Genomic DNA, 22683 nt, shown 5'->3' on the forward strand with positions numbered 1-22683 from the left:
TTTTGCACTTGAGGTAAGTAAGAAGCCTTTTGATTTTGGGGTTTAAAGCTCAAAGGTCAAGGTTACTGTGAGTGAAAGATTAAAAATAGTTTCTACATTATAAAATTAGTTCTATACAGCATGGATTTGGAATTTATAGGTGGCTTGTATTGGGGTAAAGAAGAAGTCTATTGCTTTTGGGGTCAGAAAGTTGAAGGACATTGTTACTGTAACTGATAGAAAATCAAAGGTTTCTGCAGAATGTTAGTTCTGTATCACAAACCTGGACCAATATCTGTGGATGGTACACACTTAGGTGAGGAAGAAGCTGATCAGTTTTGTGGGTAAAAAGGTCACAGGTTATGGGCTGATGACTTGCAAGATAAGAATTTGTTTCTTCACAGAAATTTCATATTTGATATAGTGAACTATTTAAATAATACACAATACATAGGTTCAACATAAACTTTATTGTAAATATAAATAATCTTTGGCATAATGGGGGTAAACCCTGTCACAGCACACTGCACCAGCTGAGCTCTAAATTGTTTCTATAGGAATACCTCAGGAAGAGAAACTTAGGGGAGTTTGTTGGGTTGTGAAGAGTGTCCGACACCTGTATGTTGAGCCACAAGGGGCTGATACGAGGTATATAGGGACACTGATAACCGAAACTCAACAAGTCTGATCCTGAGGATTGCTATGATAACAAACATCAGCCGATACTCCATACATGTACCATAGGAAGCGGGTATGAAGTATATGGGCATAATAGTTGAGTACATTTAAGTACTGACACAAATTGTGGGTCAAAAGCAAAGTTGTGAATGCATGAAAGTTGGCAATGGCCCAAATGAAATGAGGGAAGCTCTGTGACTGTGGAACAGTGCGAATGTAACAAAGGCCTCAATTTAAGGAAATATAAAGATAAAGATAATATTAAACACTGGGCAAGGCATATAATGTACTTTTCACTGTGCTCTTGTAGAATAATTAATCAGCAAGTTTACATGACAGAACTTTCACTATTATACTCTCAATATTTATAATATGATTTATTTTATAGCTTTAAAGAAATGTGTAAATTTTTACAGAAGTAAGATCAATAGAAGGAATTTTTGAACTTGTTTATTTACATAAGAAGAATGTTGCCCCTTCAGTTTTATTTCACTTTCATAAGGAATATCTATCTTTACAATTTTTCTAGTATTTGAATAATTTACATGCAGCAAAGCTCCAAATTTATTGTTTATAAAATATTTTGATTGGTAAAGGCTGGATTAAATTCTTTTTATCTGTTTATCAATTTGTGATCTTCTGCAAAATATCAGTTTGAATTTCTCCAGTTTTGTTAAGTACCAGACCTCCTTAAATTCTATAAATATTTTTTTTTACAGTTAAATGGGTTTTTTTTATAACTTTTTTCTCAACATTTTTATTCAGGTTTCTTAGTCTCATCAATTTTTATTCCTAACATATGTGCCTCTGTCGGTAGAAGAGTCATAGTGGCTTATTTGGTAGAACATTAGACTTGTAATTTAAGGGTCTTAAGTTTGATACCCACCCAATATGCGCAAAGTAGTTGTCACTATACATATCACTGTATCTCATCTTTGTAATATTCAACTTTTAGTCATGTTGAAAAGGAAAGCAGAGGATTCAGAATTTTCTCCAGCAAAGAGAGGAAAACAGACCTGGAAGGACAATTATGCTGTCTTGTTTAGATTTATGAAACCATGTAGTAAAGGAAAAAACTTTGCTTTTGCAAATTGTGTAATTGTGATTTTGTTATGGAGGTGTTCAGGACTTAAAACAGCATTTAAAAGCTAATAAACATCAGCTTGCTGCTTCATCATCAACAACACAGTCTGATCTGACGTTTATAAATAATAGAGAGAACCTTGATGTAATGGGATCACAGTTGGTTTTACTAAATTTACATTTTTTTCAGACAGTAAAATCGCAATGGATTACTTATGTGCTTGAATGAAAACAGTTCAGTAAAACAATCGCACAGAATTCAGATCATCAACAAAAGATGGTACATTGGAATCAGTAGTGATTGAAGAAAAAAAATGTAGAAAAAGCTCCTGTAAACAGCCTGTGTTTGAGTTTGAGTGGATTGCACTCTTGCACCTTCTGAATGGACACTCGGATGGAACAAGGTGCCTGTTAAGGTGCAAGAGTGCAATAAATGCATCTTTGACATTAAATAACTAAGAAAGTTACTGTCCTACTTTGCTGAGTGTGTTAGATGTTGTAAGTAGTTAAATATGTATTAAAGTTTTAAAAATCAGTATTTGTTCCTGAAAATCAGTATTTTTGGTCATAAGCAGTATGTATTTTTGTACTCTGGGGTTGACAGCTATGTCAGTGTCTTAAAAAATACTAGATTCATTTTTTGTTTAATAATCAGAGTTAGTTGTAGCTTAACAGCATTTTATAGCTGATGGGTTGACCGACTAGTTCTCCATCAAGCACTTCTTAATGGAAATATTTAACATAAAGGTTTCAGAGAGTTACAGTATATTGCAGCTTTCTTGAAAGAATGAATATAAACTGAATTCTCAAAGCTGGAATCCATCAGTATGGAATAGTAAAACTACTTTGTCATTTATAAGGAATTTTTTCAATGTAAAATTTAATGAGTCTTTAAACTTTCTCATTCATATGTATTCCTTGATCACATTAATATTAGAGGATTTAAACCTGCTACCTCCCCAGTCTGTCCCTACTAAAAAGATGAAAATTCCTCTTTTCTAGCTCATCTAGACAATGGCAATAACTTTTGCTAATTACCTTCCTTTTGCTACTACCAGTTGTTGCTTGTTTTCAAGTCAATACGATTTCTCCCTCCAGAGTGATCCTGGCCGACCAAGCCATCCCAGATTAGGGATCTTATTGATATATCCATCCAGTCAGCCCTAATTACGGTTCCATCTTCATATAACTACAGCGATCTTAGTGACAGATCCATCCGCCTCACCATGCCTTCAGTGACATACCCACATTTTGACAGGGATTTAGTGAAAAATTAGTTGCGGTGACAACTGGACCACCTTCAGCATGTCCAGCTGTGCTGATCATATTCCCATCTGTTCTGGCATGATACATTTGTCCTGACTTTACAGATATTCTTGACTTATCCACACAGACTTATAAAGAGATGATGGCATTGTGCCTACTAAGCCACTGGAGACTAGTTTTCTGGATAAGCAAGCCCAATAAGAACTGGACTTTACATACAAGGCTGCCATCAAAGAAATATACAGGGTGTTGTCAGCTTCAGAATGCCCTCCACCCTCATGACAACAAGGTCAAAGCATTGGTAGATCTTGATGAGGAAGATACTCTCTCCTTCTGGCTGCTTACCCATTGGGCGGTTATAAAGGACATTAATGACTGTCTCTTTGGAAGAATCTGTCATCTGGGGAACGCAAAGGTTTTCATTTCTGAAAACCATGTACCAGTGATGTTCCCATCTCTGACATTAGGAGGCAGCAGCTCAGGAACTGCCCCTCCAACTCAGTACCCTTCCAGCAGTCTTTTTGGACCAATCCACCTTTGCCACAGCAGAGGGACTTTAGGCAGGACAGGGACAAGATACCTTTTCCATCACACATTCAGTTCAGATCCTAGCCCAATGCCAGGAATCAACAGCCTAACAGGATTAGGAGGTAGTCTTATGGGTTGTGGGTAAAGAAACCAAGTTACTTTGCCTCCAAGCCTCCTGCCAACCCCACAGCCTACAGGCAGCCTATCAGTGTGCAACAGATTCCTGCAATTCCAAGACTTACTGGATCACCTTGTTCCCTTGTAATGAATTTGTGCATTAGGTAATTTCAGAGGGATTTCATTTATCCAACCCCACTTCTCTTTCCTCCTCTTCCCCTTTTCATGGATATACCATCATTTTGGAAGAAGGATGCTTTTCAAGAAATTTGTGGTGGAGATTGTGCAAAAACCACAATCTCATGAGTTGTATACCATGCTTTTTCTTTTCTGGAAAGCAAAAGTTGAGACTGGTCATCAACCAATACATTCTGCCACAGAAATTCAAGTTGGTGAAATCTCCATCAATCCTGATCTGACTGATTCCCTGTGTCACAGAAATTTCTCTGTTCTGCATTTTGCAACATGGTTTATTAGCTTCAGGTTCCAACCTTTACTTTATACATCAGTCCCTAGGTTTTTACCAAAATCATGGACTGTGTCATCATTCTTTTCCTTGACTTTATCTACACCGATGGTCATCCTTCAGAAACGTGCAAAAAGTTCTGTTCTTCTCATTGGCAGAAACCATCTTTTCTCACTTCTAGGTTTCCTTATGAAATAGGAAAAGTCTGATCTTCATTCATCCCAGTGTTTTGTATATCTGGATAAGAGTTTCTCAGTGGTCTAAATCTGGTATAGCTCACTCACATTCATGTGGTCTGGATTGTCAAACTTGTCAAGTCCATTTCCAACAGGACTTAGATTTTGCAAGAGCATTCTAGCAACCTATTAGATTATTTAATGCATATACTAGATCCAGCTGAGCTATATTTTACTCCCTTTACAGATGACACTGCTTGTCAAGTGGTGCCCATTTTCAAGTCCTCACAATCAAAAGGTCCTGATCACACATGAGGTATGATCATTCCTGTGTCAATGGCACAACTTAGCTTGGCTCATGACAGGGATTTGGCCTCTCCACATCAGCCTTGAAAAAAAGGCTGTCATAAATGCCTTTCAATTTTGGAAGGATTGACTCACAGGTGAAATGGCCTTTACTGTGTTTTACAAATCTGTAGTGGTGACCCACCACATTGTCTGATTTCTGAGTTCTGATTTGGCATTTTCTACAATGTGGTGCAACCAACTCGATAGCAAATACAACTCAGGCACATTCACATGTCCTGGCCTACATTATCTACTCTATTCAAAAAGGGTCAAGTCATTCATATGGAATGGTCTTGCTATCAGTTGGTCTTTCATTGGATTTGCGTTATTTTGGGGCAGCCAATGAACATTCTTTTTGTGACAAGGTGGAATCAAAATGTACCCACCTTTGTCTCTTCAGTTGCAGGCCCAGAAGCTTGGGCCATGGATGTACTGTCATTTGGTTGGGAAGGGTTGTCGGCCTTCGCCTACCCACCCACGGTCTTGTTACTGATAAAAACCTGGAAATTGAGGGGTCAGAACAACAAGATGATTATAATAGCTCCTCTCAGATGGGACAATTCCTGGGTCACAATCTACTCAATCTAGCAGAAGATGTGCCCAGTAAGATTCCAGCCAGTCCCAATCTTTTAAAACAACCACAGTCACAGGTGTTCCATCCCTACATGGACCATCTTCTTCATGCCTGGCTCTTGTCCGAACAACCTTGCAAGAAAAAGATTTTAAACCTTCAATCATGGAGAGAATGTCATGAGCAAGAAGGCACTTCATTCTGAAGGCTTATGATGGAAAGCAGTGTATTTTCATGGACTGATGCTGAGTTAATAACATCATCACTTTGAGTGTCTTAGTCCCTTATTTCTCTGACCCTTTGAGGAGACTCATTTGGGTCCAATTAACCATCATAGTCTATGCTCCATGACATCAGATAGATTCTGCCATAATGGCAGACATGATATCAGTCATGATAAAGCTCTATCAAACCTCTTAGCCTTTTATGATTTGAATGAACCAAAATCCCTCACCCTCTTTCCCAAATGGAACGTGTCCTGGGTTTTAAATGGCTCAATTAAGAAAAATTTGGGCCTTTAGCCTGCACTTCGCTGAAGTTGCTACAAAAGACATTTCTTGATAGCCTTGGCTTCAGCATGCAGGGTGAGTGAGTTACATGCCCATTCCTTTGACCTGAACTACAGTTCAAATTGGGTGGTTTAATGTTCCTCTCGACACAGCCAGGTTTTGTAGCCAAAAATAGGTTATCATAAGTCGGCAATCAGAGAATCTGAGTCATCATACACTCCCTCTTGTCCATGAAGAGGAGCAGCCAGGCATGACCCTGTTCACACCCACAAGCACTACTTGAAGTGCACAGGGGCAAGTTGTGGCACATGCAAACTCTTTCTCCAGGTGAAAGTTGGGAAGTAGCATATCACCTCTCAAACCCAATCTTCGTGGCTGCAGTGGGTTATATGCTTGGTGTATGCAAAAGGTCAGAGTCACCTCATGAAAATTTCCACTCATGAAATTCTAATTCTCTACAAGCTTCACGTCTGAGCATAACATTTAGATCTGAGACTAATACAAGTGGTTGGCAGGCATGCAGAGTCAACCTTCTCCAGTTTACATCTCAAATATTTAGCTTCTTAGAGACAAACCTAGAATCTGGTGAGATTTTGAGGTGGTGATCCAAATGACCACCAGACCCAGTTAAAAGTCAGTAAAGCCTATTGGATTCATCCGTGAAATTTTGTCAGTAAGAAGATTTCATAATCATCATCTTAACCAGCTTACAGATTGCATGACCCTAGGCTTACGAAATTAGAGAATGGGTTATTGTTCACATGTGGAAACCAGCCGTTATTCCCTAGAGGGACATCGGAAGTATAGGTTGGATGCTTAGCATTTCCTTCCTTATTAGCTGTTCTCCTAACATTAATGTGACCATTGTGTGTGTGTGTGTGTGTGTGTGTGTGTGTGTGTGTGTGTGTACCAGCTCTTAGTACCATTTTTATAAGTCTTTAGTATGACTTGGCCAGGGTTCGAACCCATGACCTCCACATCCATAGTGGATGCTCTAACCACTAGGCCACTGGAGCAGTCATCAGTATGATCAATGAATGTATTTAAAGGAGAAAATCAGGAAATTATATTTCACCCAAACTACTTACCTGATCACATTGCTTAAAAACCCTCCCAACCACTCTGCCATGTGAGCATCCTCACTCGCATATCACTCACTTAAAAATAAGTTACACCTGGTGTGACAAGGGGAGTTAATGGGCAAAAGTTATTTCACTTTATCATTGGTTTCCAGCCCCCAACCCCAGGTCACATGGTCATTCTGGGGGGTCACCAGGATTTTTTTTAGAGTGGTAAATCTTTTCAAAATTGTGGAAATGGGGGTCCTGCGGCTCAGAAAAAATGTTTTATGGTCATGGCTAAAAGAGGTCAGGAACCACTGGTCTACTTGATATAGACAGAAAAGATGAATATTTGTCTTTTTAATATGGCTTTATTTGGGAGGTAGCAGGCTTATATCCCTAATGTTAATGTGATGGAGTGGGGGTCTGATTTCCTTTTTTCATTTCACCCATTCAAGAGTCAGTGTTTTCCTTTTAGGTCTTATCTTTATTTTTAAATTCTCTAAGTTAATGATGTCTTATTAGCACTGTGTATAACATTTTATGGTATGAATAAATACAATTAATATAAAAATACCCATCAAGCGCTTTCAGTTAAAAAGATTTCAGAAATACTTATTTTTCCATCTTAGACCATTCCTCTGCAAGTCCTTCTAAAGTAACAGCTACCTTCAAAATAGACTACACACAGCTGTATAAAGCCCTATGTGAGACACTAAGAGATGACCAGACCACCCTGTTATTGTACCTACTTATCCACCAAAACAGCTTGATGAAGGCTTTCATACTGTCCAGAACAAACATAGATCAGTTGGTGAGTTACTTCTTTTATTTCTTAAATCTTCAGAATCATATCTGACACATGGATCCAATTCTTACATGCGTTCCTTCATTTATCATGAATTTAGTTTGCTTTCATATTTAAAAAAGTGTGCCGAAGTCTTTAAATGTAGTCTTTTTGTAAATTTATTTTCTTTTTTTTCTAAATTTCATTCTTTTTCTTTCTTTCTTCCACCCAGCAGGCACAGGTATGTTTAATCTGCTCAAAGCACCCATCATTGTATTGGAAAAGGCAACTAATGGAGGCAACCCTTTTGGCTGAGGAAAATGTTCTAGGATGAATTTCTAGTTTAGACAGTCTTAGACTTTTTAGAAGAGTGGTTTATAAAACATTTGGACTTTGTGTATTTTAAAGCATTTCTTCTTTATGGGCTTCATCTTTGTTTTGTGTTTCATTTTGGATACCTAATGTACTCTTCACTTTTTAGCCAGAATTGTGTTGAAAAGCCCATGAATCCTATACATGCATACATACATGCATGCATGCATGCTTGCATGCATGCATACATACACACACACACACACACACATACATACATACACACACACCCACACACACCTCTCCTTCAGATACATTCCCCAATAACATTATATTAGGAATATTGGCCTGCTACCTTTCAAATCGAACCCTACTCAAAGATGAAAAATGTCTAGCTTATATAGATAAAGGGCAATAACTCTTACCTCCCCTACCACCACTATGTGTCTTTAGTTTTTAGCTTTGCTGCATTACTGATGACATCATACAGGTTACTTACAACACACCAAGACATTTTCAGATTGGACCATCCAACTTTTGTTTTGGATTTATTGTGTGGGACAATAATTTTTCTGCAGGGTGTATATATTATTTTACATTTCTGCCAAAATTGAGTGACTTTGTCACCTTTTTGGACCATGTCTATATAAGACTATGTTACATCACACTATCATTGAAATCATGTTGTCATTCATGAGTTAGCCTGATACTATTTTTGCTTGCTCCGTTAGTAACAGAGTTGGTTTTAGTTAGTTATTAACATGGTGCATTGCTAATTTGTTTTCCCTTATGTCATTTCAGTAGTAATGTCCAAAAAATACATGAAATGCATAAATTCACAGCATAGTCTATAAAACATTGAATATGACACTATTTTCAAATATACATTAGCAAATTACTAACATGATGAATTACTAATTTATGTTCTTTGTTTTTTCTTCTTTTGTCATTTCTGCAGAAATGTCAGATAAATGCTATAATTGAATCTTCAGAGTAAGGAAGACTACCATGACTCATTTTGTATATACTAAGTGTATATCATCTATGACATGCAGCATGTGTAATATATGGTTAGAGAAGGCCTTGGCTACACTATTAGCTAGTTAGTAACATGCTGAATTGCTGATTCATGCCTTATTTTCTCTTCTTGGGTAATTTTAGGAGAAATGTCTACCAAATGCATGGAATGCAAATGTCATAGCAATAGTCCATAAAGGATAAGTCAAGGAAGATAACCCAGAGTTTGTTGCTGGTGATTCTGACTCATTGGGGGAGTGGCCCCCCCTTCCATTTTAGGCAGTCTAGTGGGCAGAAGTCCCCTCCGCATGTCCGAACATGGCCTTTGGGCCAGTTAAGTCAGGACACATGGAGCTTGTATTGGATCCAACTCATTATACCACACCACCTTTGCTAGCTGTCACTGGCCATCCAGCCTTCACCTGCTGTCCAGCATGGAGAACCTTTTGAGAAATGGTCCAGCCAACTAGTTCATCGCTTGCAATTCTGACTCACTGGCAGAGTATCCCCCCGCACCAATTTTAGGCAGCACAATGGGAGTAAGTACCCCCACGCCCTGTTGGCCCCGAGTGTCCGAGTGGTCTAAAGCGCTTTCCGTTGCGGATCACTGCCATCTCACTTCTGTCTGTGTGGGTTTGAGTCTCGGATTCGGCCAATGTGGGTCTGTGAGAAAGCTTGCCAGTAGCTTCTCGTGGGTCGGTGGTTCTTTCCGGGGTTTTTCCACGGTTCTTCCCCCACCATTAATACTGGCCGCCATGCATATCCTATCGTGTGCTGAAAAATGGCGTTAAACCCTACAACAACAACAACAACCCCCCCAGCATGTCTGAGCGTGGTCTTTGGCCTGTATGTCAGGATGCATGGTCAAAAAGCCAAGTCCCATCTGCCCATATAAAACTCTACCTCCTCAATGTTAGATTTGGCCTCATTAGCATTCTTCTGACTCTGAGAAATCCAACCATAGCCAGGCTTAGGAGGCAACAGCCAGGATTATTAACTGGGCAGTTCATCATACCATGGCCATTGCCTTGACAGCTTCAGCCAACTTTGACCAGATACATGTCTGCAGTCCATGTTGCTCAGTCCTCAGCATACGCTGCTTCACATATGACCCAATTTGGGTCACTATTTCCTTTTGAAGGAAGAATTGAAGAAGTTTGGAATTAGGCAGTTCAGGAACCGCCCCTCCAACTTGCCACCCAACCCACACAGTCAGTTGGAAACATTTAGTCCCCACCAGTGTCAAGGGATGTTAAATGGACATGGCCAAGAGATCTTTTCAGCCAAATGTACAGAGCATGTCGTGGAGATTGTGCAAAGGCCACAATTGCTAGGGTTTTATTCAAGGCTGTTTTTTATTCAGAAAGCAAACATCGATTTGAGTCCCTTTAACCAATTCATTGCCCCACCGAAATTCAGGATCGAGATGGTGAGATCAATCTGCCTCTCAGTCTGAAGGGACAAGTCTTGAACTGGCCAATGCATATTTTCATGTCCCTATCAACCCCACATCATGGAAATTTCTTTGTTTTGCTTACTGTGATATGATTTATCAGCTGAAAGTCCTACCCTTTGGCCTCAGCATCAGCCTTGGATATTTAACAAAGTTATGGATTGCATATTCACCCTGTTCTGGTCAGCATCATATACAATGATGGCAGAATATCTGGACGTCATCCTCCAGAAAGATATTGTAAGTTATGTTCTACTCCTAGGCAGAAATCTAGTGAACTGGGAAAAGTCTGAATTCCGCCCATCCCAGCTTTTGTCCGTCTGGGTATGGAGTTTATCACCAGTCTGAACTGAAATGACTTCCTCATGTTAGCTTAATCAGGATCGTCAAATTCATTGGGTCTGCTTCCAACAGGATTTGGATTTCATCAAGAGAGTTCTGGCAACTCTTCGGATTATTCATTGTGGCAGCAGACTTGATTCTGCTTGGCTGTCTTTTATGTGCCCCTTACAGGTCACATTGCTAGCACAGTAGCACCCATTTGCAAGTCCCCTCAATCAAACTTCATGATCATGCATGAGATGTGATCCTGTGTCAGTGGTGTAATTGAGGTTGCCTAACCATGGGGGTCCCACTGAAGAAGCATCAAGTGGAAATAATGGCTTGTACTGATGATCGTACATATGGTTGGGGTGCCCACCTGCTGTCAGAATTCCCAAATGCCAGTGGCACATGGGAGCCAGGAAAGTGGCCTCTACACATGAATCTTCTTGAGATGAAGGCTGCCATCACCTTTCACTTCTGGAAAGAGCGACTGTGAGGCAAAATAGTCTTCATTATGTCTGACAACTCTGAGGTGGTGACCTGTGTCTCAAACGGTGAACACCAAATCACCAGACCTGAGTGTTCTGATTTGGCAGTTTCTATGTTGGTGTTACAGTCTCCATATCAATGCAGACATGCCACCCCTCCCATTTTTTTGCAGGAGACTCCCTGAATTCAACCGCACCTACCACATTATTTTTTCTCTCGGAAAAAATTTGTTTTGTCAACAAAAAAAAATTGGGAAAAATTCATTTTGTTTAACAAAAAATGATTTGCAAATTCCCCAGTGTGTAAGACTGGATAAGGACAGAAGTTCTTTGAAAAGTGCGCAGTCTTGAATCCATATGTTTGGTGATCTCTTCTACAGTATCTAAAAGAAAGGGAGATTTGGATGAAGTTGGAAAGTCAAGAAAAAATAAAACTTCTTTCTAAGCTTTTTATAGCCTGGAATTTTCATGCCTGACTCATGGAAGTGATAAACATACAGTGTTTTACAAAACGTGCAATTCATGTTTCAGTATTGCCAGTGGCGGGTGCGATGATTGTCATCGACATCTCCAGTCACAAAAGTAAGTTTTTAATCTTACTGTTTATTTTTATGGCTTGAAATGTATGCTGCAAATTGTAATTTGAATTCTAGCATTAAAATTATGATTATCTTTAGCGAAATTAAGATAAACTGATAGATCGGTTAAATCAGGTACAGTTGAATAAACAATAATTGAATCAATACATCAGCAGATAATAAAAATACTAAGACTTTATTATTATTATTTAGCCATTAGCCAGAAAATGTACTTTAACAATTTAGATTTATCAGCTCTTTCCTAAGAACTACATCTACTTGCCTAAGATACATAGTAAGGTCAGGAAGAGAAACAAATACTTAATTGTGCCTCAAGTTTTAATAAAAAGTAAGAAACATTAAGTGTGATTCATTTTTGTGAATGAATGCAATTTATATTTAGTTATCTTTTGTTTCCGAGTCAGTATTTTCTATTTCATTTACTTTATTTCACAGGCACTTAACATCTGCACAAAGAGAAACACCCAGGATGTGTCACATGTTTTCAAACTTGTGGATTCATCCCTTGAAGAAGCTGTGACCAAAGCTGAAGCACTTTTTACTGGGTTTCTCGTTAAACATAATATCCCTCTATCTGCAGCCGATCTTGCAGGTGCCCTTTTCGAGGCTATGTTCCTTCATCCATCCCATTCAGCATACTATATCATTAAAAAATATCACTGTGGACAAGCAAAAACAATATTGTTAAGGAACTGGCAGCATCTTCCACAGAAACTTTAGTTCAGACAATGAAAAGTGGGCCATTTAGCATTGCTACAGATGGTAGCATTGACAGGTGAGACAAGTTATACCCATTTGTTGTTCACTATAGTGAAATTGGAAATACAAGAACGAAACTTCTAACATTATTGGAGTGCACAGAAAAGGGAACAGTGAAAACATCGCAAAAATAAATGACAACAAATTTGAGGAAAAAGGCATCACTTGGAGGAATTGCATTGCATTCACCACATACAATGCCAGTGTTATGATAGGAATGAAGAATGGTGCCTAATGATTTGTGCTGCAAAAGCAGCCAGAGTTATATGCAACTGGTTGCATTTGTTATCGACTCAGCATGGCTTGTGAATGTGCTTGCATGGAGCTTACTGTTAATGTAGAAACGTTCTTTCATGACATTTATTACTACATGGAAAAGAGCACCAATAGGATGCATGCATTCATACATTGCCAAGAAGAAGCACTTGTTCATATCTCTAAGGTGTGCAAGCATGGCAGTACTTGGTGGCTGTCTCTTGGAAAATGACAGAATGGGTGCTCAGTCAGTGAGATCCACTTACAGCCTTCTTTAAGGCAGAGTGCAAAGAGGAGAAGTCTGTCAGTAAAGATGTCAAAACAAGACAAAGTGTGGAAGCCAGCCACTCTAGGAAGCAGAGAGTTCTGGAAAATTTAAGGTACAGGACTTTTAAGTTGCACCTCCTCTTCTTGGACATTATCATTCCCTTTTTTGATAGGGCGAATCTTGAGCTGCAGTCAGAAGAACCAATGATCCACAAACAGGCTGCTCAGATAAAAGAACTTATCAAGCAAATTATGGCCATGTTTGTGAAACCTTCTGCCGTGATCTACAAGGACACAGAATCTGTTGACTTCCAGATTGGATACAACATCAGGAATGATGAAGAAATAATGATTGATCAAGCAGCTCAGAGCTTCATACAGGAATGTAAACTTCCTAAAGAAAAGGCTGACTCGTTCTTTACCTCTATAAGAGCCTTCTTTACAACAGCATGTAACTATCTACTTAAGCATGGAAATATTTCAGAACCTCAGCTTAAAAGTGCGGTTGTAGCAGATGTCACAGGCCCTTCATCTGTTTTGCAATGCTGGATTTCTTTGTGAAGTGGTTTCCAGCAATCATGCCAGCAGGAACTCTACTGGATCAGCTGCAGATGCAGTTTTCTCTATACAAGGTTGAAGAACTACCTCCTGGAATGCTGGAGGGTAATTCAGCAGCTGCCGTGGACCAAACTTGGATGAAGATTGGTTAGATCAGAGATAGCATGGGTCATGCAAAATTTGGACTTCTTGCCAAAGTGATGAGCCACATCATTGCCATCCCTCACAGCAATGCATCCTGTGAAAGAATATTTAGTTTTGTGAGGAAGAATGGGACTGACTTCAGGAGCAGTATGAAAACTGAGACACTGGAAAATCTTCTTATTAAACAAGAAGGTATTGTTTGCTCAGAGAGACAGTTTGACAAAGTTATGCTTAAAAGATGCAAAGCAACAACCATGTCTCTCCAGGAGTAGTGTTAATTGATGTTCTTCACTGTTAAGTTTTGTTCAAGCTGTTATTTATATATTGTTATTTATTATCTAAAAATAAACCATTTTAGAATTGAATTAGTTTATGTTTATTTGAAAACCATTCACTTTTTGTAAACGTGTTCAACATGTTTCTCTCTTAATGAAATCTCCCTGAAAAATGTTCAAAATCTCCCTCAAGGACTCTCATAGGGGTTGTCAGGTCTGTCAACATTCAAATCAGGCACATTCCCAGTGAGCTCAATGTCTTGACAGACACTTTATCCAGGAAAGGTCAGGTCAGTAATGGTCTCTCCATCATTCATTCTTCATTCAGATCTGCACACTTTGGAAGTGTCTGATGATCAACCTTTTTGTGACAAGGTGGATTCAGGAGTTACCCACCTTCGTCTAATTTGGGTATCCCGAGTGGCCAAGTGGTCTAAAGTGCTCTCCATTACAGATCACTGCCATCTCACCTCTTTCTGTTTGGGTTCGAGTCTAGGATTCAGCTAATGTGGGTATGTGAGAAAGCTTGCCAGTAGCTTCTCATGGCTTGCTGGTTCTTCCTGGGGTTTTCCTGGGTTCTTCCTCCACCGTTAATACTGGCCGCCATGCATAGCCTATCGTGTGCTGAAAAATGGCGTTAAACCCCACAACAACAACAACAACATCGTCTCTCTTGTCCCAGACCCTGAAGCTTGGGCCAAGGATGCACTGTCAGACAGTTGTGAGGGGTTGTGGGCATTTTCCTACCCTCCCACAGTCCTGATACTGAAAATAATCCAGAAGTTATGGGGTCAGGAATGCAAGATGATTCTCATAGCCCCTTTCACATGGGGCAAGTCCTGGGCCTCTGATCTACTTGATCTAATGATAGATCTACCCAGAAAGATTCCCTTCGACCAGAATCTTCTCAAGCAAGCACAGTCACAGGTGTTCCATCCCTGTCATTTTCTGTCTGGCTCTTATCATGGCAGCTTTGTGAGACACGATTTAAACCTTTGATTGTGGAAAGAATCTCAAGAGGATGAAGGCCTTCCACTCTGAAGGCTTATTAGGGAAAGTGAACATGTTTTCAGGGATTGGTGCCACACCAATCACATCATCCCTTTGAGTGCCTCAATCCCTCAACTGGCCAACTTTTTTCTCAGGCTCTTCAAGGAGAAACAGTTTGCCCCAATGACTATCAAAAGCTACTGCTCCATGATATCGGGCATATTCTGGTAGACGTGATATTGGACATGATAAAGAACTTTGTATCTTTTAGCCAATTTTGTTCTCAGTTGACCAAAATCCCTCACTCTGTTTCCAAACTGTAATCTGTCATTGGTTATAACATAGCTTAATTCAAATAAATTCAAGCCTCTAGTCCACATTTTGTTAAAGTAACTATGATGCATGATGTATTTCCTGATAGCTTTAGCTTCCACATGCAGGGTAAGCATTTCCTGTTGACCCGAACTGTCTTCAGTTCAGTGGTCCTCCTCACACAACCAAGCTTTATAGCCAAAAATAGGTTACTGTCTATCAATAATCAAAGGGTCATCATTCGCTCGCTGTCTTCCATGGACAGGTCAAGAGTAGTGGCCGTGCAAAATCCTGTTTGTGCACTCAAACACAACTTGAAATGCACATGACAAATATCTCTTTCTTCTCGTGAGGTCCCACAGGATATCACCCCTCAAGCCCTTGCTTTGTGGCTGAAATGGATTATACACTTGGCATACTCTGAAGTCCCACAGGATATCACCCCTCAGGCCCTTGCTTTGTGGCTGAAATGGATTATACACTTGGCGTACTCTGAGGTCCCACAAGATCAGAGTCGCCTTATGAAGATACTGCTCATAAGATTCAAACCATCTCTGCGTGCCTTGCATTTGAACGTAACATTTTGACCCGAGATATAATGGAAGCTGTTGACTGGGATGCAGAGTCAACCTTCTCAAGTTTTATCTTAGAGATTTAGCTTTGGAGAGGCAAACCTTGAATCTGGTAGGTCTGGTGGTGGCAGCACAGATGGCCACCAGACACAGTTAATACAATCAATGCAGCCTATCAACTTTGCTGGATTTGACAGTGAAATTTTGTAATTAAGAAGATTTCAGTTTTTATCTTCTTAACTGTATGTAAGAGTCATAGATCAAGTTACCCTAGACTGTTGCTATGCTTGCATGGGGAATGCAGCCATCATAAAGATACCAGAGATAGAGGTCGGATGCTCAGCGTTCCCTCCTATAACCTATTCTTCTAATGTAATGTGATTGGGGAACATATTTGAAGGAGAAAGCAAATATTTAAATGAATTATGTTTCTCTGAGAATACATACCCAATCACATTACTAAAAAAAACTCACAACCACACTTCCATTTGAGCGTCCTTATTAGTATATTGCTCAGATAAAAGCTAGTGACACCTGGTGGTGGTGGTGGCAGGGGTAGATATTGGGCAAGAGTTATTGCCCTTTGTCTGTATGAGCTAGAAAAAGTTTTTTGTTTTTTTTGTCTTAGTAGGTTTGGATTCATGAGATAGGAGACTACTATTCCTAATGTAATGTGAGTAGGTACATATTCTCAGAGAAACATACTTTAATTACAAATTTGCTTTTACTTTCTTCTTACTTTCTTTCATTGCACTTTTAAAGCTTGAAATCTTGAAAGTTAAGAAATATGTTTTGAGTATGATTTTAATAGTTTAAAGTACATTTCTAATAATTATTTAGTTGCATTATAGTTACTGCTTTTAGTAATTTGAGATTCAGGTCATTATTGACAGACTGTGATAAAATTGATCTTTAAGCTAGTCTGTGCTGACATTTCATACATCATATTAAATTGATCTTCCCCAAATGTGCAGGTGATGCCACTGCTGAAGATACTATACCATGCTCAGGAGCGTAACTCACACCACATCTACATGGCTCTTATCATATTGCTGATCCTCAGTGAAGATGATTTATTCAGCAAGGCTATACATGATATTGTGAGTAATGAGGTCATTTTTTCCATTCTGAGACTTTTCAGACATTTGTTGTTTGAAAATTTTCCTTATCATTAGGGAGAACATTTCATTCCCATTACATGACCAATTTAATTATTCAAGTTCTAATCTGGTTTATTCATCAATGCAAGTTAGTTTGTTATCATGTGTACTCAACTTTACAGATCAGTTACAACTGCAAAAAATATTGACTCTTATTTACTGTCGGATAATGTGCCAGCAGATCAGGGTCTATGTTGTTTGTTCTATTGATTACTCCTAATAGCTGCATAGACCCAGGTCTGCTGGCACTTTATTCAAATGCTGATCATTAGGGCTGATGCAAGGGTATTTAGTACCCTAGGCAAACCCTCCACCTTGTACCCTGCCCCTGGGGCATCTCTTATTATAAACTGTTCATTAATATTAATACAGCTTGATAATTTATTAATTTCATTATTCAGTCTTCATATTTCATGATAATAAATGAATAACTCAACAGTGTACTCCATTTTTGGCTCCCACCAAATCTTGTCAAAATAGGCGGCCACCTAGTTTGCCTGTTGAGTTAAACTGACTCTCTGCAGTTTGTAGTTGGACTCAGTTTATAAGTAAGTATTGACAATAATTACAGTATGGTGAAAGGCAAGATTAAAGTGACTAAAATGAGTTACTGCTCAAAATGTGTAATCTATTAACAGTTTCACCTTAATATAATATCAGTTAAAGATTTGCCATTTATTTGAGATGTTATGACTTTTTCAATACTTCTTGCAATGCATACCAATATATATGTTTTCCAGGCAGTAACGAATGTACCATGGTTCAAGGAGAGAACAGTTTCAGAAATTTCTCTGGGAGGCCTGCTAATTGTAGTGGTCATCAGAACCATCCAATACAATATGACAAGGATGAGGGTAAGACAAAATTTCATTTGTTTGTTGAGACAGTAGAACATAGTGTACACAGGTTTATAGTCCTTCATCAATGACATTGTTCTTTCTTCACACAAGATTATAAAGTTTGTTCTATTTAAACATTCCTGGCACCCATGGAAGGCAGTTTTGTTTCTAAATATATACCAGGATACTTTGATTAGTCAAAGGGTTAATATAAAAATGATATAAAATTCTAAGTTACATGTATGGGTAAAAATGCCTTCCATGGGCTCCAAGTATCTTTTTCTGGAATGACACCGCGGTATTCAGTTGTTTCCCAGCATGTATATGATACTGTTAAATTAACTTAAAGGTAAAGATATCATACTTTTCTTAATGGCTTTAAAATGATATTTGTTTCCCCTTCAGATAAGTTGATGACATTAACATTAGGAGTATAAGCCCCACTACCTCTGGAATCCAGCCGTCCCAAAATACAGAATTTTACAAAATCTGTATCATGTAGACAAAGTGCAAGAATATTCTCCCCTTGTCACAGACAGGTGGTTCTTTTGGCTTATTCTCCCCTTGCCACAGACAGGTGTGAGCTGATAATGTGTCATTCACATTGCCTCGCAAAATCCATTGAAAATTGGTGCTAATTTCTTCCATTCATTCATTGATTGAGGATTTTCTTATTTTTGGAAATATTAAGGATTATTCAACAGGTTCTATACATTGTGTTTGGAATTTTGACTATAATTATGCGAATCTTTTTTGCCTACATAAACTTAGTTTCTGTGACCTATAACTGCATGGTTCTACATCTCAAAATTATAATAGAACATGTTGTAGTTCTTGTTTGTGCACACAGTTTATTTTGTTACGCGATGTATAATGAATGTTTTTAGCATTGTTAACATAGCTAAATATCAGCTTATTCTTTCTTTTCTTTACTTTGTTGTTTGATAATAAGCAGTGATGATAAATTGTGTTAAATGCAAGAAATTCAAAGACAGCAAGGACTCTCAATGATTCGCGTCTCACCTGAACAAGGTGTGCATCGTCAGCTACTTGCAGCATGTGCTCCAGTTGGAGAATAAATGGTTTACAGTACCATGGAAAATTGAAAACAAAAGGGTTGATGTCAAAAGTCAAAGACAGAAAATAATGTTGTTTTGAGCATTCACTCTAACACTTGGTCTTTGGCCAGCCAGATGAGGGATGCCCATCTCGAAGACATGATACACTTTACCTTCAGCTTCATTTACATCTGGAGAAACTGTGACTTCTCCTCAACCATCCATGCCATCTCTGGCATTTCAGGTGTGTTGCTTAGTGCAGCATATGATGTCAGAGTTGGCTGGTGCAGGCCAATTTTAACCTGTCCTTTGATCTTCTGCTTTTTCAGTCAAGAATTTTTGATAACTTGGGGGGAAGTATCCACTCAGTTCTCAGCAGCCCAGTAAGTGTAAGTTGTCCCACATAATATCCGAGAATGGCCTTCGGGCCTGTTAATCCAGGTGCATGGGGTTTATACATGACCTGACTGATCTGTGTCATCTAGATGCACATCAGTTTGATGCCTTACCGACTACCAACTGTACTATCCAGCCATCCAGTTCTAGATCCATACATATTGGTGGTAGTGACTTGCCTCCTCAAACAGGGCAGTACCAAATCACCCTAACTCTGCATTCAGGTCCAAACATTCTGCTGTTGGTGCACACAGTGCAACATTGTCATTCATTCCACACATATTCATATTCCTAGTGGACTCTTTGTCTTGGATTGGTACTCTGTCATGATGTGATCAGATTCTCTATTGTGAATGATCCCACCATCCGTTGGTCTTTTATCATATTGGCTTGCTCTTGACAAATTGGAATCATAAGCTGCCTACTTTCATCTGTCCAGTACCAGATCCTGAGTCTTTGCCTGTTGATGTACTTTCTATTGGTTGAGAATGTCTTTGAACCTTTGCCTATCCACCAAACAGTCTTATGTACAAGAATTATACAGAAATTGAAGGGCCATTTCTGTAGGGACATGTTCTACATCAACAATCTTATTGATCAAGCAATCTACCCAGGAAGATCATGGACAGGCTGAATCTTCTCAAACAGCCACAGACCCAAGTGTTCCATCCTTGTCCATACTGTCTTCTCCTCACCTGTCTCATGTCTGGAGAGCCTTGCAGCATAGAAAGAATTGCATAACCAAGAAAGTCTTCAACTCTGAAGGTTATGAGGAAAGTGGCAAAGTCAATAACATCATCCTTTTGAGTGCCTCTATTCCACAAGTCGCTGACTTTTTGGGGGGCTGGATGAGGAGAAATTGTTGGCCCCAGTTACTATTAAGGGATACCACTCTTTGATATGGGACACTTTCCACCATCATGCCATTGCTGAATTTGGTCATAACAAAGACCTCTCAGGCTTGTTGGCCAACTTTGACTTGCATAGGCCTAAATCACTCAGACTTTCCCAAGTGGCATCTTTTCTGGGTTCTGACTGCTTAATTCAGACAAATTTGAGCCCTTAGCCAGGACCTCTCTGAAGTTCTTTAATGCAAAACTGGCTTCCTGATAGCATTAACTTTGGCATGCAGAACCATTGAATTACATCCGCACACTGGTGACCCAGCCTATCTTCATTTTTGATCAGATGGCTAATCAGTTCTTGTGACACAACCCAGTTTTGTTACCAAGAATAGGTTACTGTCAGTGGTTTATCAGAAAGTCATTATATGACCTCTCTCCTTTGTTTACACCTCTTAAGAGGCATTCAAACAGGATCTGGTGCATGCTTTCAGACTTTATCTGAAGTGAACTGAATCAATTTGTGGAACTCAAAGGTGTCTATTTCAGTTATAATTTGGAAAGAAGATGTAAGTCCTCAAGCCCTTACATAGTGGTTTGAAGTGTTTAATGTGCATATCATAATCTGACATCTCACAAGAACAGAGTTATCTTATGAAAATCTCTGCAATCTCTATGAGCCTTTTCTTTGACTGTAATATCTCAGAGATATAACTGAGGCTATCAGCTCACATTCATTGTCAACTTTCTCAAGTTTTATCTGTAAAACTTAGCTCCACGGGACACACTCAGGATCTGGAATGATTAATCACAGAGGTGACTACCTGACTCATTTGACATCAGCACAACCTTATGATGAGCACCCTTTACAGCCTCGGCTGGATTTGCCCTTAAATTATGACATCCGGTTTTGCTGCTCACAAGTTACAATAGAGGGTTATCCTTCGTATGTGGAATCCAACCTTCTTCTGAAGAATAGGTAGGATGCTCAACATTCCCTCCTCCAATTACCTATTTTCCTAATGTTAATGTGAATGCATTTGAAGGAAGAAGCAAATATTTTAGTAGAGGCAAGTGGGGGTAATGAACAAGAGTTATTGCCCTTTGTGTGTATATGTGTGTGTGTGTGTGAATGTGTATGTATGTATATATATATATATATATATATATATATATATATATATATATATATATATATAGACACACACACACCAGTCCTTTGATAACTCGCGCCCTGAAAACTCGCGAACCCGCTTATATTGCGGTGTCAGGCGTGGATCCCATGATTTAAACCCGAAAATACCCCAAAAATGTATCCCTATTTGTTGAACTTGAAGAAAATCGCAATCAAACTTGGTAACGGAAACTTTGATGTATCGCTCGTTTTATCTTTGAAAACGGTAGATAGGACCTGGAAATTTTAATCAACACTATGAAATATCAAACTTACAAATAACTCATACAATTTTTTACATTTTCTTTCCGAATGACATTCCTAGTACACCGCAATTAACGATATGTAAGGAAATTTTGATCAATGAAAATGTCACTTACGCTGAGTGGAGGCAGTACTTTAATAAATAAATACAACTTAAGTAAATTTTTTATCAATTGAAATTTGTGTTCTAGTTCCATCTTTTAGTGCCTTTTAAGAGTAGTTGTCATAAGTGCAATGTGTCCTCTTGTAATTAAACATAAAATGCGTCAGTCTACCATAACAGCTATGTCCGCGAGCGTTTCTCTGAGAACCTAATTAAATGCCAACCATGTTTTGATAACTGAATTGTGGAAGTATTTGTTGTATTGTTGCACTGAATTAAAAGCCGGCCTCCTTTATATTATCACGTTAATTATGTCTTTTGAATATATAAAAAAAAGAAGGTGGAATAAAAGAAAAGTTAAAAGGCACAAAAGTCGGACTAACTTAAGATCTAGCAGCCTCGGTTGTATGTCGGGCAAACTCACTTCATTTGATCAATCGAACACTGTAGTAAACGTTATTGTGTATGTAACAGAAACTACCTTAAATTAACCGACTCTTTCATAGCTGATCAAAGATAACATGGCAGCAAAGCGAAAAGAATACTTCGTAAAATAAAGAACTTAATATCACAGATACGGACCATTGTGGGCGTGCGAGTTTCAGAGAATTCTTGAACTGGCATTTAGAGATATCCTCAGGGATGATAAGAAATTTTATTATTACTTCCAATGAAATCATGACATTAAATTGTACTAATTGAAGAATAAAAAATTGAGTTTCATTGTGGACGTGTCATGAAATAAATGTGGCATGTTTTTGAAAAAAAAAGGAATCTTGTTTAGTGGTGTATCAACAGTTAGTCTAGTTCCCAAATTGTGGACTACCGATTTGGCAAGATACTATTAAATACCACTATGTGAACCAGACTCATCAAGAAAACAAAAAGCAGTGATGTAATACACAGACTTTTCGTGTAAACATGATGGTTGTTCAAACCAGTTGAAACGATCT

The 22683-nt window shown here is 38.7% G+C and overlaps 1 protein-coding gene across 2 annotated transcripts in view; it reads left to right on the forward strand.

The window, feature by feature from the left end:
* LOC149793136 (dymeclin-like) overlaps positions 1-22683 on the forward strand; it is a 100179-nt gene that overhangs the window by 47910 nt on the left and 29586 nt on the right. For both annotated transcript variants that reach the window (XR_016422718.1, XM_089967057.1), the window contains exons 10-12: positions 7415-7596; positions 16869-16994; positions 17795-17908. Coding sequence is in view for 1 of the 2 variants with exons in the window: in XM_089967057.1 (XP_089823183.1) it covers positions 7415-7596; positions 16869-16994; positions 17795-17908 (422 nt within the window). In the remaining variant the exon portion in view is untranslated. The remainder of the gene's footprint in view (positions 1-7414; positions 7597-16868; positions 16995-17794; positions 17909-22683) is intronic.

Source organism: Sinohyriopsis cumingii, chromosome 8, assembly GCF_028554795.1.
Source record: "Sinohyriopsis cumingii isolate HCF-2022 chromosome 8, ASM2855479v2, whole genome shotgun sequence".
Classification (NCBI taxonomy): domain Eukaryota; kingdom Metazoa; phylum Mollusca; class Bivalvia; order Unionida; family Unionidae; genus Sinohyriopsis; species Sinohyriopsis cumingii.